Source organism: Anser cygnoides, chromosome 2 (genome assembly GCF_040182565.1).
Source record: "Anser cygnoides isolate HZ-2024a breed goose chromosome 2, Taihu_goose_T2T_genome, whole genome shotgun sequence".
NCBI classification, from domain to species: Eukaryota; Metazoa; Chordata; class Aves; order Anseriformes; family Anatidae; genus Anser; species Anser cygnoides.
Window position 1 is genome coordinate 31,750,034 of NC_089874.1, and position 18,328 is coordinate 31,768,361.

The following is an 18,328-nucleotide window of genomic DNA, read 5'->3' on the forward strand; positions in this document are numbered from 1 at the left end:
ATGGGGATTATTGAATTTGAAGGTGAAGGTGGGATTACTGAAGGTGATTGCTCCCTCCTGGCCTCTCCCTTCAGAAACCATGCTGAGGTTTTAGCTGAGATTTTAACTAAGAGCCATTTATATTGCTTTAAACCAATCTTCTAGCATGCAAGTGCTCTCCAGGAGAGGGATCGCATCGTACCTGTGATGCAAAAATGAGTTAGATTTTATGGCCTCCTCAGTTAAAGCACTCATTAGAGACCTGAAAGGTGTTGATACAGTTTTTATTTCTTACTGCTTCTATGCAATTGCACTGCAGCCTTGTAACAAAGGAAGCTCCTACCCCACAAAGACCTGTAATTCTACACATCCCCAAACAGCAATGAGCCGATACTCCATGCAGCACTTCCAGCAGCAGTCCTGCTTCCCCCCTGGCTATGCTTTGGCTGATAAGAGATTTATTCCCAGGACACTCAGTGCTGACCTTCCTCACCTGATCCCTCTTACCTGTTGGGCCAGCACATCCCAAACCCAGCAGCCTGTGCCAAAATGAGTGATGCAGAAGTCCCTGGACTTGTCGCTGGGGCAGCTCCAGGCTGGTGGAGTGAGGAGGGGCTCCTCCAGCACCGAGGCAGCAGCTCCAGGCTGGCGAGACCCTGTGCAGGTACCCAGGGCGCAGCCCCTTCCCACGCTTGGGAGTGGGATACCTGGGTGATTTTGTGTGTGAGCTAACATGTCTTCACAGAAGTGGTTCTCAATAATTAGTTCTAGCAATTTATTTACCAATTGACAAATTAAAGATTTATTTTATAGCTTTTCTCTTTGTTGAGTTAAATCTGTAAGTCTTTTTTCTAAAAAACTTAACTACACAAAGCCACTGAACTCTAGTAATCACTTCCTTCTGATTAAGGCCCTGACCATTAATGCTTCCATCAACACATTTGAAAATGAAAAACTTTCTGAACATTACTTTGAAATATAAATAAAATATTTAACTATTAAAAATGCTTACTATATATTCTATATAAATATTTTAAAATATCTTGTTGCTAAATATATAAATTTCTGAATGTATTTATGCATTATATTTAAGTATCTTTAAACAATATACAAATAAAACATTTTATAAAATGTAAAATTATTAAAAAAAAAAACACAAACATTTAACATGTACACTAGGGAGAAAGGCATAGCCCTAATACGATATATGTGTGTAAAGGAAAATAATTACATACAGAATATTTTGACTAGAACACAATTTCAGCCCATGAGATAAGCTGCTTCTAAATGAATAAGCCAGCTTGTAACTTAAATACTTCCCAAATACATAGATATTTTATGAGCATTATTAGCTTGACTCAACAACTTTGATAAAAATGCGTAGAAAACTTAGAACACCTGGTTTTTGAAGCATTGTTCGCAGATTAGAAATCCCTTGAAAGACCAATTCTTACATCAAGCATAATTCAGGATACACAATTCGTCAATAACTTTACTTGTAATGTAGGGATGCCTTGGAACACAGGTGCCAGGACACACGGTGCCCTCTGGATGCAATGGAGAAGCTTCTCCTCCTACCGCTTCTTTTGGGGGTCTTGAAAAACACCATCCAGAAGGTCTCCTGTTCTGTATGAAGAGATAAGAGTAAGTTCTCTCAAATCCCGGGTAAGACTTTAAAGTACCAAGCATCTCATGCTTATTTGAGCAACCTGGTCTAGTGGGAGATGTCCCTGCCAATGGCAGGAGGGTTGCACGAGATGATCTTTAAGGTCCCTTCCAACCCAAACCATTCTGTTGTTCTTTTGTCTGGCATACAATGGAGAGCTGAGTGTGCTCAGAAGTGCCTTTACTGAGATGCTCAGTTTACCTGGAAATTATAACATTTCTCGGACACCTCAGAAGGATTCGCTTTACATTCCTGACATGTTCATGGACAAAAGTAACTACCTTCAAAAATCCCATTTGCACATTAAAATGGGGCTTTTTATTGTCTAAAATAAGGCTCATGGGCTGATGAAGGCAAAACAGCCCTTCCTCCTCAAGAAGAACCACAAATAACATCACACAGGTTAATTACAGCCAGTCCTCCAACACTGGCTTAGCTGCGCTGCTTATGAAAAAAATAAAATAAAATAAAATAAAGACAAAATGCATAACTATCTTTTCAAAAAAGGGGAAAAAAAGCCACATCTTTTGAATTTGCAGCAAATATCCCAGGTATGAGAGGTGTGAGGAGGATAAAAAGTGAATCTCCAGGGGGCCGTGATTCCTCCCGCAGCAGGCCTGGCTGTGTTAGCAGGGTTTCAGATGCTCGGCCCCGCACTGGAGAGCTCTCCCGCCTGTCAGAAGGCATAAAGCTGCTCCTGGAGGAGCATAAGGCTGGCTTCTGGACCGTACATTGTCAGTGGTCTGCCCTGGGTAAACTCCTGTGCCTTCAGAAGGAGCCACGGGAATGCTTTGAGGTGATCCTGACACGCAGGAGAGTGAACAGCGTGGGCCTGCTTCCCCCCTGCCTCTCCCACCAGGGAAGGTAAGCTCAGAGGAAGAGAGATGCATGTCTCAGGCTCAGCGGTCACCCAGCGGTCACAGAGCACGACCACAGCCATGGCTCTGTTTTGCAGACGTACAGGACATGTAGGACACGTCCACTACCTGCTGGAGAGGCATTGCTGTCTGTCCCACGACCTGCCATCATCTCCCAGTCAGCAAGAAGAAAGAGGCCTGTGCTGAAACTGCTAATGTGGCACAGCTGTAGGCCGACACAGCATTTAGGTACTAGAGTCTGTCACTGCCGTGGCTGCTGGGTGCCAGAAACTCAGTTGCCTCTACCCAAGTGTCTCATTTAACAGTTCATCATTAATGACTGCCACCGAGTCCCGCACTCATCGCTTCTGTGCCCGGTGTTACAAGGCTTTGAGTATTTGCCTCCACACTGTCCCCCACCATTCACCCTATGGGACTGCAAAGACAGTGCAAAGCTGTGCTGCTCTGGGACTCTACTAACAGGGAAAAATAATCACCTGATTTATTTCTCTGATGTTCTCTGATTTATGAACACATATGAATAATAATAAGAAGAAATGACCCAGAATAAAAAATAACTACATCATCACAACTCCATAACGATAACACGCATTTGTGATGCAGTCTCTTTCAGTACATCAACTGCCTGAGATTTTTCTATTCATTTTTCCCCAATGAAGTTTAGGAACATTGCTGACAGGCCAGCACGACTCTCTCCCTCACTACTAGCTATTGCTGGGGTATTTGAATAACGCTGGCAGTCATAAATTATGCCAGAAGAAATAACAAAATAGTATTGTTGATGTATCCAAGGATACGACCAAAATTAGTTTTATAGGCAGACCTATGTTGCGACACCCACTCATCTAGCTGGAGAAAAATCAATAAGCTTTCAAGTACATCAGTCCTTTTCTAGGTCCAAAATAGAAGCAGCAGACTTGAAAAAATAAACCTCAACTGAGAATAACAGCTCGAAAATTTAGTTAGATTTGTATCAATGAGACCACCCGAGAGAAAATAGATGGTATCTGTGATACAGAAGGACATTCTAAGGGGAAGTCAGCAGGCAGGAGGAAATTATAAGGGACTATCTGCAAGGAAAGAGACATAATTTACAGTTTGTGGCATATGAAGGACAAATCAGTGGAATAAAAGGTTAATCCCTCCCTTTTACCGTGTTGACAACATAGAGAAATTCAAATATAGGAGATTCAGGCTTCTCCACCTTTGTTCAAGGGTCACAGACAACGCTACACCAGGCAGGAACAAAATGGTGTTTACCACGTGGCTGGGTGCCCATCCCTGCACCAAGTCTGTCCCTTCCCGTGACAATGTTAACCTTTGAGTCCAAGCCTTGTGCAATGCCAATGCAAAGACGTCTTCTGAAAGAGCCCCACAGTGAGGCTATAATTTCACAACTAGAAATTTCTCTTGCACCATGATATGGGAGCAGCATGTGAACAGACCTGGAAGATTTTCCCCTCCTTTGAGTATTTTGAACATTTTTCTGTCGTTTTATTGAGACAGCAGAATTCTGGAGTTAACAGAAGCAGAGTTATATTTCTTTTTGCTATTGCAGAATTCCTACCTGCTGCATTTTGCTCTGAGTTTCAGACATTAGCACATTTAGTAACCTCAGAACATGGAAAGCTGTTCCACAAGAAATCATTAAGTCTGATTTTAAATCAAAGTGTATCTCATCCTGTAGCCAGATGAACATGTCCTGAATGTGGGGCAGGAAGGGGAGGGGAGGGATCCATCAGAGGGGCTGGGGCAGGGACGTTTTTCTGGGCTCTCCATGGTGCCCCTCCACCGTGCCCACAGCCTCCTGGCCAGGCCCAGGGAAAGCTGAGCACATGGCCCACATCTGATGGCACGCTTTTTCTCTTGCTTGGGAAAATCTGTGTCGAACACAAAAATACTCACAGCAGTCAGATTTGTTTGGATACATCCTCTGGAGATCCCAAATAGGGCAGTATTTTGGCAGGGGAAAACTCAACTCCTGGAAATGCTGCAAAGAGAGAGAAGGAGCATCCAGTACCATTCCCGAGAGGAGTATGGGACACAAACACCTGGACAGAGAATTTGGAATAACTGCATAAATCAAGGTCATATACTGTCACTTCTGCACCACATATATATATATATTCATGTGCTGCTCTTACAGTCACACCACAGAATCCTGTTACAGTGACAGAGATTGCTTTATCTCCATTTCTTCCCTTTTATTTTGGCTTTCAACTTCATTTTATGCATATTCAGATTCAGTTTCCTTTACATGTTTTCTTATCTTTATGTGGTTAGTTTTATTATTTTTGCAACAGCTAGTTATAGTTAAGTGATTTATGTACCATATATATCACTATAGTTATGTTTATGTAATCTTTTTTCTTTAAAGAAGCCTTCCTGAAACAGCAGCCGATGGTGCTCCATTAGCTGAAGAATTCTAAGGGCAAAACGCACCTCAAAAGACACAGGCACACAGCTGGATGATTTATTTAAGCCTAAATAACACAATCCCTCCTTCAAGGACTAGAAAAGCAAATGGCCACTGGTTTATGCTCTGCCTGTGTGCAAAATCACCTTTGTACCTTCCAAAACTTGAACAGGATACCTGACATGCAAGAATCAGATGTAGGCATGAAAAATTAACGTGGATAAATCAAATGTATATGAATTTATCTACTAAAAAAGTGCTAAAGCAACTGGTTCTCACAATCCTAGACTCCAAATGGTTTCCACAGGGTCTGGGAGAGGTCCGTCTCCAGTTACAGCTTTCAGACTACTGACCAAAGAGGAACACATGGTGGTGCTGATGTTGCAAAGCAACCCTGAATTTTTAATATGAAAAAGGCACAGAGGATAAGTGCAGTCTTCTTGGGAATACTAATAGTCAGAGAGGAAGAAAAAGTACAGCTTCATCCCATCTCAAGTGAAGAATCCAGTAGGGAAAACTTAGTAACGTAGACTGGAACCTAAAAGTAAACTCACAGAAAAGCACAAAAGCATTTGGCTTCTACAGACATAAATGAGAGAGCAACAGCAGAGCAACAACCTTCCAGGTGAAGTCCTGCATCAGTGGGAGGGTCTGAATTATGCTGTAGATGACATTTAAACTGAAATTTTCTTTTCTTGATGAAATTCATGCTAGTTGTTCTCGCAAAACTCACTATCAGAAACACAGAGATATTTTGGAATTCTCACAGGTTCTCATTCCACCACATAAAATGGAAATGATGGAAAACCATATATTCCCCCAAGATGAAGGTGTCAGAAGCAGAAGCTTCCAGTTCTAGAAAGGCATTGAACGTTTAATTATGTTACTGACCCCACTGTTCACCAGCCATCTTTCACTGCTGTGCTAGCCTGTAGTGTGCAGAAACGCATCTTTCTTAAGCAGCAAAATATATCAAATGAATGCGCTCTGTTCTCCTATTGCATAAGTGTCTGCTTTATTTGGTTAGTGCAGGGCGTGTGCACAGGGGATGTCAAACAAAACAAGCATTCAATCTGAAAGAACAGTCCTAGCAGCCACCATAGTCAAGGATTTACCTAGTATTTGGGGTAAATCCTGTACTTTTGAGGCATCTTCTACTCTGTTCTGTCAGACCCATGACTTCTTGTCCTTTGTCTCAGAGGTGGAGATGACACTAGAGGCAGACAAGAAGATACCTGGAAGTACTGCATGAATTATGACAACAGAAACTTCTGGGATGAAGAGGTGGACTTTCAGCCCCTGCACAGGTACAGCACTGAGAAGCAGAGGAAAGACACCTGAAGTCCACTCCTGCTGGTTATCTCAGAGACAAACATAGAATCATAGAATTATTAGGGTTGGAAAAGACTTCCAAGATCATCTGGTCCAACCATCACCCTAGTACTAATGTCACCCACTGAACCATGTCCCTAAGCACCAGGTCCAACCTTTCCTTGAACACTGCCAGGGACGGTGACTCCACCACCTCCCTGGGCAACCCGTCCCAATGCCTGATCACTCTTTCTGAGAATAAATGTCTCCTCGTTTCCAGCCTGAACATCGTACCACCAAGAGTCAGAACTGAGACTGCAAACAAACCTTGACCTGCTGTTAACATGCAGAAGGCCATAAGGCCTACCTGACTTTTGTTAATCCACTTCTATTTTAACATCACTTGTAATAGCTAAGAGCACTCATAATATCTATGACCACTCATGTCAGCAATCCCACTGAATGCCTGCAAAGAAGCACTGCAGTGCACTCAGGCAGCCAGTGCTCCAGGCCCGTGTGCTCCTAATGTGACTGATTGCTTGCTTTGCCTAGATTACATGAAGAATATTTCCCGGGGAAAAGCAGACTTTAAGAGCTCTTTATGTTAAGTGTATCATATTCTCTTAAGACTGGGCACTCTAAAAAGTTCATATGACTTGCTACTGCTGAAATGGCCTTGCTTTTTGGGAGCATCAGAGTTATCGCGGCTGTGTCGGCTGCTGTGTCTCTCAGCACAATCAGCAAGGCAAGCAGCACTAAGTATACTGTTAGCTGCCATGATTGCAGCTGCTCTAGGAAATTTGTGCTGTAAGACAAGCTTCCATACACGTCTGGAGGAAAAACCACTCCTGTGGTGGCAGGCTGGCGCCTTCCTGAGCTGACATCTCTCACTCGAGCACAGAAAGTGGAAAAAAACCACAGTTGACACAGTGGTCAACAGTCAAAAAATGCCTTCCAGCTCATCCTGAGAAATAAGTTAATTACTTTAAGTTCAAAATCCACCACCATTTAAAATTCTCTCCAGTACTAATTAAGTTTAGATTTGCCTTTATACTTACATTCGGTGTACTTTCTGTAAAGCACAGTCACTGCAAATTTTCTCTCAGTTTGTGATTGTCATTCATTTTCTTAAAAGAAAAAAAAAATGTAACAGCATTAAACCCTCTGTGTTCTTCCTTCATCCCTTGCTGCTGGCCCCTCTTACTCCCTTGCATAAGGGTTCTTTACCCATGTGAAGGCACATAATTAAATGAAGGCCGTATTGCCATACTAACAGGGCATGCTTCTTTGTAAACTGCATAGAAAAAAGTAACTGCATAGGGAGAAAAGCCGTAACGCCTGGCTGATTCATATAAATCCATATTGACTGATTGCTGTGTTGCCTAGTGCTGACTAGCACGTGAAAACCACAGCTTCAAAGGGGTGAACCCTAATGTGGGAATGACGTGTCATGCAGGCTGGCAATCCAGACAGCAAAAAGAGGAGAGTCTTGGGACTCTGAGAAGAAATTTTGGTGAAAGATAAGCCATGTCCTATCAACTTTATCATTCTTTTAGGGAAATTGTAATAAGCAAATTTAACTGTCAGAAAATTCCTTTGTGCTTAAGGGATTAATTACTTACTGCAAATATCAGTACCTGACTGTCAGCTTACATTAACATCCCTAACCCAGATGTTTGGTACTGATAGCCTTAGCAGAAAGCCTTAGATAGAAGACTGATAGAGGACTTGATAAGCAGCTAACCTGAAGGATAAAATATGAAGCTAAGTCTAAGCCTACATACTGCTTAACTAGCTTAAAGTCAGCAGCGCTCTCCACACAAACAGACTGATTGTCACGGTGATATATTTTCTGCTGTACAGGGGCTGGATGGATATCTCAACAGCAAGAAATAAGTTCAGAGTAAGTGAAAGACTTTGTGGTTTCATCCTCAAACTCTAGATTTCACCTGACACTCCAAGTAACAAACTGTGACAAGGGCTGTTTCATCTTCGATAGTTTCTAGGCACCTGCTGCACTATCGGCATCATCTGCTTGCAAAAAGACCACTGAGAAGAGCTGTGCTACCAGATGAACGTGTTCCTGAGCACTCAAGTTACTTTACATATTGGAGGAGGGTTAGATATTCGTTCACTGCTTTCAAGGGAAAAGACCAAATGGTGAAACTGCTTCCCAGCTTGCGCACAGATGATGGTGGATATTAAGCAGAACTGGCTGGCAGTGGCAGATTGCTAACAAGAGGAAACAGCCATGGCTTTTTCTTTATGTTCTTTACACACACTAAAAAGTATTGCATTCGCATTACTGGCAGCTCATGGCTGTAGGTCTCCTCTTTGCAAGAAAAGAAGCTACTCTGCTCTATTAAAGAGAGATTTTAAAGAAAGATGAATTGCTAGGGGCACAGAGTATTATTACTTACCAACTGCTTCAAAATGTATGTCAGGTGTCTCAGTTATGACACTATAAGACTATGATATTATGAAAGAAATTGGGTTCTTTAGATTTATCTTCTGAATTTTGAACCATTTACTGTTCTTATTTTCAAGACTTTGTTCAAAACTAAGTTGTTTCTGAAAAATTCTCACATCACCACAGGACTGCAGCAGCTAACTTTACTACAGATAAGCCAAGCTCATGGAGCAGGGTGAGCATATTACACATATATACAATATGTACTTAGGGCTGGTGAATAAGACACCTTCCCACGCATTCTGTCTACCTTGCCTTTTCTAATACTTCTCAGCTTTCTGTGGCCCTGAATAAAGGGGGAAAAAAAAAAGTATTTATTTACTGGTAATCATTAAGCAAATGGTATAGTGCTAGGGAAAAATACATTCACTTGCAACTCATGCCCTTGAGAAAGAAAAAATCAGCTGGGTGTGTTTTGGAATGAACTTGCTTATCTGGAGTATGTACAACACAGACCAGCTGAAAGAATGAGGTGAAGCTGAAGTGCAACATTTTTTTTTTCTTAAACTGAAAGCATGCATTTCTGAGAATAAATATTCGATTTCTTTTTTGATCTACACTTTTAACTTGTGACTGGCCTAGAGAAGGCTGGTGCCACAATTTCATACAGTTTTGCAACACAGTATGCCATAATTTTTGAATTATGAAGAAAGATAACCTTTAAGTGCAGTGGCTTGATGTGCTAAGTGAAAAGAAAGGACCTGTTGGGATCACACGGGTCACTGCATCCAGTCCCTAGCAGCACAGGCATGTAAAAGACTGCCTTGCTCCCTGAGCTAACTGTGTAGTCTTCACACATACTGCTGAAATGTAAAGGACTAAATCCCACAGCCATAACCTCATGCCACAGGTAGAATAATAGGCAGAACAGGACTCTCACCTTTGGTATTTGGGGTCCCTGGTGAAGGGTAACATGAAGGGGAGCAGCTCAGTAGAAAAGGACCCATGGAACTGGTGGACAAGCTGAACGTGGGCCAGCAGTGTGCTCCTGTGGCAAAAACAGCTGACCACCGGTGGGGCTGTATTAAAAGCATCGCCAGCGGGTGGGAAGAATGGATTACTCTTCTTTACCCAGCACACCTCTAATACCACTTCTTGGGTTTGGCTCCCGAGTTCAAGAAAGTTACTGACAAACTGGGGAGAGTCCAGAGGGCCACCAGAACAGCTAGAGGGCTGAACTGTGTAATGTACGAGGAGAGGCTTATTTAACCTAGATAAAAGGAGGCTGAGTGCAGTCTTCCACTCTCTAAATGGAATTAGAGCAAAGCTGGAACCAAACTCTTCTGACAGTGACACAGCAAAAGAACAAGGCAATGGCACACGCTGCAACAAAGTTAATTCTGATAATGGAAAAGCTTTCATTGAGAGTACTCAAGGACAGGAACAAGCTGCCCTACCAGGTTGTGGAAGCCCCATAGTTGGAGATGTTCCAAGATTTGACTGGACGTGGCCCTGAGCAATCTGTTTCACCGTAGGAGTTAGCCCTACTTCAAGCTGAAGGTTAGATCCCATATTTTCCTTTTCCTTTTTTTTTTTTTTTCCAGGCACATGACTCACCAGAAAGCTCACATGCCCAGCACCAACAGTGACACAGTCAATAGGCACACCTAATGACAAGCACTTACCTAAGCAGCTTACATCAGAAGCTTGGTGCTTGATTTTTCCTTGGTGATGTAAAGCTTTTCTCCCCATCCTTCCACTCGCGTAGGACAAGGTCTTATGCTCAGGCCTTGCTCTACTGTTCTTCTACATACTCGTAAACATTTTAGATTTCTGCTTCTTAGCATGTGATGCCTGATTACTTCAAGATTTCTTGGAATGCTTCCAGGGAATCACCTGGGAAAGCACTCAATGGATGGTATCCATTTTCCCTTCAAATGGAAACCAAGTGGTGATGGTTTCCACCTGAACCTGATCAAGCAGTAACCTTTGGGAGGTGATGATAACAAGAACCCGCAGCGGACAGAAGACCTATAAAAACTTCACTTAATTTTAAAACTATTGATTCTCCCCGCTGCTTCCTCTCTGCTGTTAGTTCCCAGGCATTAACACACCTTGTTAATCTGGGAGTTATTGTCTTATATCGAACGTTGAAGTTTGCTGGTTTTATCTCAGACCTGAAGAAGAGAATGTGACAGTGGATCAGGTGCCAGCACACTGCACTGATATGAATGATCCACCCACCTCCTGGTAGAACAGAGTATATATAATGAATATTGTCTCCAAAAGGCAATCTATGCTGCAGGTCTGTCTCTATAGAGACACACAAATGCCTTATACTTAATGCCCCAAATATATTTCAATTTGGCTGCAGGAAATATTAGCCCACTCAGCTGCCTGGATCTAGAAGTCTGTCTTTTTCTCTTTCAGACTTAGCTAAAATCAGCCCATTCCAGCATCGCTGAATATTTACCTTAAACAGAAGGAAGAGGCTTTGTGTCAAGCCTTTGATGTGTTACTGTTCAATGTACCACTATTCTGCTATTTTCAGCCTCTAGTTACTTGTTTCTTTAATACATTAGATACAACAAACTCTCCTTATCCTAATCCCCTATCAGCTTAATTCAGAATGGATTTTAAATAATGCTGAAAGGCAAATCTTACAATTATAATAAGAGCTTCAGAAAATCCCAAGAACTAGCTTTTAATCCTATGAAACCATTATTTGCCTTTTTAAATATTTTTAGAAGGTTGACCTCTGAAATACAAAAAATAATGTTTTTAAAATCAATGTCCTGGTGGTTTTTTTTTTTCCTTTTTTTTTTTTTTTCTCCTTCCCCTCTCACCTGCCTATAAATGTAACAGGGACAAACTTCACCAAGTCTATCTTTTGTCTGGAAAGCACTGTTCATGGGACAATTCAAATGAAATGGGTATCAACTGAATTAACTACTAGACATGCTATTGTTACACTCAAATGTTATTTTCACCCACTGCACGGTGGATCATGGGATTTTAAAGAAAGACTCAGTCCTGAACAATGGCTTCACAGTTGCCTGTAGCTGTTTTTGCTTGAAAAGAGACTCCATTCTAAGTAGCTTTCTAACAGTGATTTAATTTTCCAGGCTTAACTCAAGAGCTTTATGCCATTTTGATTTTGGTCAGAAAGTTTCTTAAAGAATACATCCAGCATTTATCATTCTAAAAGTAAAGATGAATGAATTGTTCTTTAATCATTAGTCACTTTTAACCGCTTGTCAGAATTATTAAACTGACAATTTGCTACATCTTTGTGCTTTTGAAGGAGCTATTTTCAGACCTGGCTGTGGGTTGCTCTAGCCTCTGTACTTAAATGGCATGTTTTCCTGTCCTAATTTCCCTTTTTTTCATTTACAATGTTCTACTCACTAAAAATAAATAAAAGTCCCAAAGAGTTTTGTACATTTTTTCTTCTCTACAGAGAAGTTTCATCCCATACACCACAGGCAAGTTTATTCTATACGCCAGAATTGAGCCTCCTTTGCATCTGGCTCACAATGATCATCAGCATAAAGCACCGTTCCAACACCTTGTGCGCCTATGCCTGCACCCATACGATGGCCATACAATCCCTGAACAGACAGATACGCCTTGCCTATGCTGTCTTCAGTGCCTGGTGCCAGAAAGGGCTTCCTTAAGGCCGGGGGTGGAATGGCACATGCACAATAGTGTTGCTGGTAAACCCATTTTGTTCCAGGAAGTGGAGAGAAATTCACTTCTGTGGGCAAATACTTACCATGGCACAGTGAGTTCATGACAAACAATACAGTAAATAGCTGGAGCACGGCCGCTGGACATTTGCACTGAATTTAGCTCTTAAAAAATATTGCTGCAGACAAGGTTTTAAGTGTACCCTTTATTGACTCCATATATTCTTCCTGCTGCTTTACTGGTAATCAGGGTGACTAATTGACCTGGCAGAATAATTGAGGTGGTTCAGGTGACCAAGATGACTCAGACTTCCTTTTTTTAGTGACAATAAATGGCTCGATACAGGAACCTCCACTTTCCATGGAGAGATGCAGTTGATTGTACACAGATTGTAAATGTCATTTTGATTTACAGACTTTGCTGACTGTAGCACAGACCCTGGAGCTATCAGCAAACTTCAGACACACTTCGGGGCCAAGCACAGGGATGTGCTTTAGTGGTCAGGTGCCAAGGTAGTTTGAGCCTTTTATATACTCCACGACAAGCTAGCCGAGACCCTGTCCCCTTGTTCATATTCACTATGCGCCTCAACACTAACATTAAAAAATGCCAACTGTGTGCAATAAATATTTTAAACAAAACTTAGACTGTAGATGCTTGGCTTGTTATTTTGGGCTGATGCAGTAAGCTTTAAAAACAATCCTATGGGACCTTTTTGCATATATAAAAGAAAAATGAGAAATTCTCTACCTGCTGCATCATCATAGTGACAAGTACGACATTATTGTTTGTAAGACTATCATTTGGAGTTTTCCTATAGTGCCTTAAAGGAAACAAAAAGCCTGATGCTAGACTTAAAAACAAATGAACAAAAAACAAATTCCAAGAAAACACACACACACACACAGAACCAACCAAAAAACACACAACAAAACAAGCAGAAATACCAAGACAAGCAGGCAGAGAAGAAAATTGTGCAAGGTGCGTTTCAAATTTCTTACAAATTCTCATGGAATCAGCAAGTTTTGAACAAGCCTGATTGTCTTGCAACTCAGTTCATATCATTTAGACCCACTACCTGTATTTTTTCCTACTTTTACAAGTATTTTGTTTACACATTGAAGGAGAAAAAGTCGAAGTAAAGACTAACTGATACTAATTACAAAGTACAAATCCTGCATGTGGCATTCCAGCTCTGGAAAACACCTGGCTTGCTTTACCCCAGCTTTTCCCCTCCCTGATTTTGATGTGCTTGAGAGACTTTATACAAATAACAAGGGAAGAAAAATGACTGCGAGACAAAGAGTGAAAGAAACTGCTCAGGGTGCTGTCAACCGCACATTGTAAACATGGGAAAAATAAAGCGATAAAAATCAATTTCTGCAAACAATGTTTCGCTTACAATGTTTTAGGTACTCTGTACTAGTACAGAGCAAGATCAAGTGTCACAGTGTCGTAATTTTAAGCCAATGGTATACACTTCAAGACTACCTAGTATACACTTGCACCTCCACATTTCAAATTTGTACTCAGGAGTGACACAGACCTTTAGATTTCAGGCACATAATAAGTAAAATAAAACAGCAACAATAATGTGGGATTGCAGCCTATTGAAACAGAAGAGATTTTGCCCGAATGCTCAGTTTGCATTGTGAGTGCTTTCACAGGAGGCCCCATGCAGAAAACCTCCTTGAAATTACCAGTCTACATGGAAATGAACAGCGAACAACCAAAGTGTCTCTGCTTGAAGCTCTGTTGAGTTGCTAGAAGCACGCTGGCAGCGAGCCCCAGCAGCTCTGCATTTTCACTCCCCTCTCTCCCTCCAGGAGCGCTTCCTTTCGCCCAGTCCGTCAGGGCTGCCCCAGCAGCAGCACAAGTGCCCAGTGTTCTCTCCCCCCGTCGCAGTTTCCCATGGAAGAACAACTAATTCACACTGTTTGTAGCTCCTCCTGTTGCCAGCAGTGCCATTGAAAGGCAAGAAAAAAGGGCAGGAGAACAAAGAGTGTGCAAGGAAGCGGAGACCAGGCATCAGAAAAAGTGGGGGAAGAACAGGAAAAGTCATATTCTGCTCTTGGTTATGTCTGGCAGCTCTGGATTAATGTCACAGATGGGAGTGCAGAATTTGTCCCCTACAGAGACAAAGGGTGAAGAGACATACTTAGGATTCTCACTTGGACCAGCTGTTTAAATACCTAAGCTTAAAAAAAAAATAAAATCAAGTAAACACTCTCTATGCTTTTCCTACAGAGAAGGAAAGATTCATCTCCAACTACAAAAGCGCCTTGTTGTAACTGACAATTTGAAATAATCCACTAGAGAAAAAAAAAAAAAAGACAATTTAGTTCTAGCCAGAACCAGAATCTGATACAAGTTCTTCAGCCCGATAGGAACAGGAGCACAGATGTACTTCTGGCCACTACCAGAAATTAGAGCAGTCATGCGGCTCAGTGCTGTAACAGCAAGTTTTGTATTAAATCAAAACAATATTATTCCAAGATCCTACTGTAACTTGTGAACAGAATCAGAGGTGTGGGAGAGAAAAGCCCTAAACCCCAGCTGCATTTGTCATAGCTCTATTTACTTAATTGAACCCTCTGATTATCTATCCAAGCTGAACTGTGCCCCACAGAGTTTATCATTGTCTGAGGTGGGGACAAACCAAGTTGCAGTGGATATGGTTGGATGCCCACTCGAATCTGAAGAAGTAATCCTGTACTAGGTAGGACTGTAGGAGCTGTGTCCTTTAATATGAAATACTGGCATTGATTAAGAAAGTGGAGGCACACCTTTTAATAATTAATAGGGAAAGAGATCTTCTTACAAGAAGGGCAGTGGGTGATAATATTGAATAATTCAGCACTATAACAAAAGGAACAATGGTACGGTAACTTAATAAGTGAGAATTTGCAACAAAATCCAACAAAACATTTGATAGGCTAATGGCTTCTTACATTCAGGAAAGCGTACACATTCAAGATACTATTTCCTATTGAGAGGACAACAAACAATTTCTGAAACTGCTCTTCACAACAAAATTAAAAGCAGCTGGTAAAACTGCATTGAAGCAAGTGACTTTATACTGGGCTTACGCTCTGCCAGATCCGGGCCCAAAAGTTCAGAAGAAGGGCCCAATAAACCCAGAAGCTCAAGTCAGTAAATCTGTGTTCCCAATAGCAATAGGCCAAATTAGCTACAATATCAAGCCAGCTTAATTAGCAAGAGGAAAAAAAAAGCAACAACAACAAAAACCCACAACATATTTTTCACTCATCCGGCCACTTCACAGAGCTCCAGCAGCAGGGATAGTCTGTGTCTGTCAACTTGGGAAACAAACAAACAAAAAGCTTTAGCAGCTGTTGAGCATTCAGATCTAATTTGTGGTCAGGAGTATTGGAGAATTTTAATTTGTTGCCTGGCTAGCAGCTGAGAGGTAGACGTACATCAGTAAAAAACTATGAGTCTTCATTACTGCATGAGGAAAAAAAAAAAGCGTTATGTTTAATTGCAGAAGTCGGGCAAAACATCAAAGAGCATAGGAAAAAGATGTTAAAAAAAAAAGAGATCTGAGTGACAGCCCAGGAAAGACAAAGCCTGCTGTTGTTTGGCCTCTTTCTGTCTCACTGCTGGCAGGAATTACTAGCCGGCTGTGGCTTTCCTTAGCAGACAGAGGCCAGCCAAATTACATAAAACAAAACGTTTTTGGAATTTCCTTCTTAAATTGCTTTGATGACAAGTTCCTATTAAGAATTGTCGTGAATTCGTCAGAAAGTAGATGCAGCTTCCTCTGCTAACCGGGAACTGACCATCGCCGGCAACTTTTTCTCTGGCACCAAACTTTGCTGCAATAAAACCGCAGTGCTACATGCGATAGCAAACACCGCAAGTGATAGTGGTGGAGGAATCTTGTCTCTTTGTGAAGCCCAGTGAAAAGATAAGAAAACGTTTTGGACACTAATCCTGCAACGCGTGCGCACCCTGAAGTAGCTTGCAGTTATGGGGCCTGTTGTGTTTATTGCATGGCATTACTCCGCAGGGTCTGAAGATGGGGTTCTGGGGAGTACTGGTGAACTGGGGCAGTGCTTCAGTCAACCAAAACCAGCATCAGAAATTTGGTAAGGCTGTTGGGAAACGGTAGAGATGGGTTATTTCGTGTGGCTGCCCGTAAGTAACAATATTTAACTCTCACACTAAGGAAACATGCTGATGTGAGCTTGTAGGAGAGTAAAGCTTAACAGTACTCCAAGTACCCCAGAAAAATAACCCCTTGAACGTCTCCTTTTGATTACCCAGAGGATAGGTTATCGATCACACACCCGCGCTACCAGGGGAGGGGGGAGGGAGGCCGCAGGCGGCAGCACACCAAGATGGCCGAGGCGGTGCCGACCCCCCACGCCGGGTAACGCCCAGCGCTGCCGTTCCCCCCGCATCCCCGGGCCAGGCCCCAGACGCGACAAGGGGCCGCCCCGGGGGAGGTCGGCGGGGGCCGAGCCCCGAGCACCCCGCGCTCCTCAGGGGGCGGCCGGCGCCACCGCCATCCCCTCCGCGCCCCTCGTTTGCATATTTTTACCTTTGCGCCGGGGCCCGGCCAATCAGCGGGCGCCGCTCACCTGCTGGCGGCGGGGCGGGGGCGGGGGCGGGGGCGGCGCGGCCTCCCCGCGGCGCAGCTCCCGCGAGCCGGGCCGCACCGCACCGCGCCGGCAGCGGTACCGGTACCAGCGCCATGGTGTGCGGGGGCTTCGCCTGCTCCAAGAACTGCCTCTGCGCCCTCAACCTGCTCTACACGGTGCGGCGCGGGGCTTCGGGTTTGGCGGGGAGGGCGACGGAGAGCCCTGCGGTGTTTGTGTGTGAGGGGGGGGGCGGGTCCCGGTACCCCCCGTTGGGTTCCGCTGCCCCCGAGAAGGGAGAGGGGGCACGGCTGGAGGGAGGGGGGCGGCGTGCGTTAGGGTGAGTAACTGCCCTGTGGGGGGGTCCTGCCCTGGGGCGGGCACCTGCTCTTGTTTCGGTAAGCCTGGGGGCCGGCGTTCCATAGAGAGCAGTAACATTGCGGGTTGGGGTGTGGGGTTTTTTTTCTTCTCCTCCTTACCCACGCTCGCATGAGCCAGCGCCGGGAGCAGGGCTGCGCGTAATGGCTGCCCCCGGCGGCGTGTGCCCGCGGCGGCGAGCTGCTGGCCGGTGCCTCGCTGGCGGTGCTGGCCGAGCCCCCGCCGGGGGGAAGGCAGGGGGCAGGCGGGTCCGACGCTGCTCACCCGCCAAACCCTTCCCATCACCGGTGGCTAATTAGGTCGGGCTGCAAGCCCCGCGACAGGGCGTCAGTGGGTGTAGGGGTGCCTCTGCTGAAGGCAGGGCTGTCGCTTATCGTTGCGGTTGGAGCAGCGGGTGACCCTAGAAAGTCGCATGGGAGCCCTGCGGCACCGTGCCTTGCCCGCGTTAGCCCCAGCCAACAGAGCAGGTAGGCATCGTCTGCTTTGGCATCTGTAGTTAGAGGTAACCTTCGTGTACGTAGACCAAGGTGAAGGTAACTTGGGAGTGCTCCACCCTGATTTCTCTTTTAAGTAAACCAAGATGTAAAGCAATACATATATATTTATTTATTTCTTGTATGACAGAAGGGTGAGAGAAATGTGGGTCTTTCTAACATAACATACATACACAAATCTCATTCCGGTGTCAGATGGACAGTGCGTGTTTTTCCTGGACATCTCATTGCTCATTCTGACAGGCAAACAGTAACCAGATCTAAGGGGTCCGGCAGGACTTCTGAGCATATTTAGCCTCAGAAGGGGTGGGTTGATCTCCGAGACTTCTGTGGTACCATTTGTAACACCTGTGCAATGTACCTGTGACCTGAATCTTGCTCTGATGTCTCTGAGTGGAATTTACTTTGTGGGCGTCACTTGGTATTCATCCGTCTCACCTGTGCATAGCATATGCTTTTGCTGAGAGGAAGGGGTGACTTTAAATTACAGTAACTGGGATAT

General features: G+C 43.7%; 1 protein-coding gene and 1 long non-coding RNA gene across 6 annotated transcripts in view; one reads left to right on the forward strand and one right to left on the reverse strand.

Moving 5' to 3' along the window:
- On the reverse strand, nucleotides 1-17,017 carry LOC106030167 (uncharacterized). Of its 4 annotated transcripts, none has more exons than XR_010829154.1 (6): nucleotides 16,918-17,017; nucleotides 10,346-16,468; nucleotides 7,309-7,377; nucleotides 4,429-4,513; nucleotides 487-1,605; nucleotides 1-181 (listed from the first exon to the last, which is right to left on the reverse strand). It is a non-coding gene; the product is annotated as an uncharacterized lncRNA (long non-coding RNA). The 4 variants fall into 4 exon arrangements; XR_010829156.1 differs by having other exon boundaries at nucleotides 11-686; nucleotides 1,476-1,605; XR_010829153.1 differs by having other exon boundaries at nucleotides 11-1,605.
- Nucleotides 16,974-18,328, forward strand: part of TSPAN13 (tetraspanin 13) — an 18,819-nt gene continuing 17,464 nt past the window's right edge. The window contains exon 1 of one of the 2 annotated variants that reach the window (XM_048068405.2): nucleotides 16,974-17,133. In XM_048068405.2, the coding sequence (XP_047924362.1) occupies nucleotides 17,071-17,133 (63 nt within the window). In that variant the 5' untranslated portion in view covers nucleotides 16,974-17,070. Of the gene's footprint in view, nucleotides 17,134-17,782; nucleotides 17,800-18,328 lie in introns of those variants that run through there. The other variant, XM_066991793.1, reaches the window with a different exon arrangement.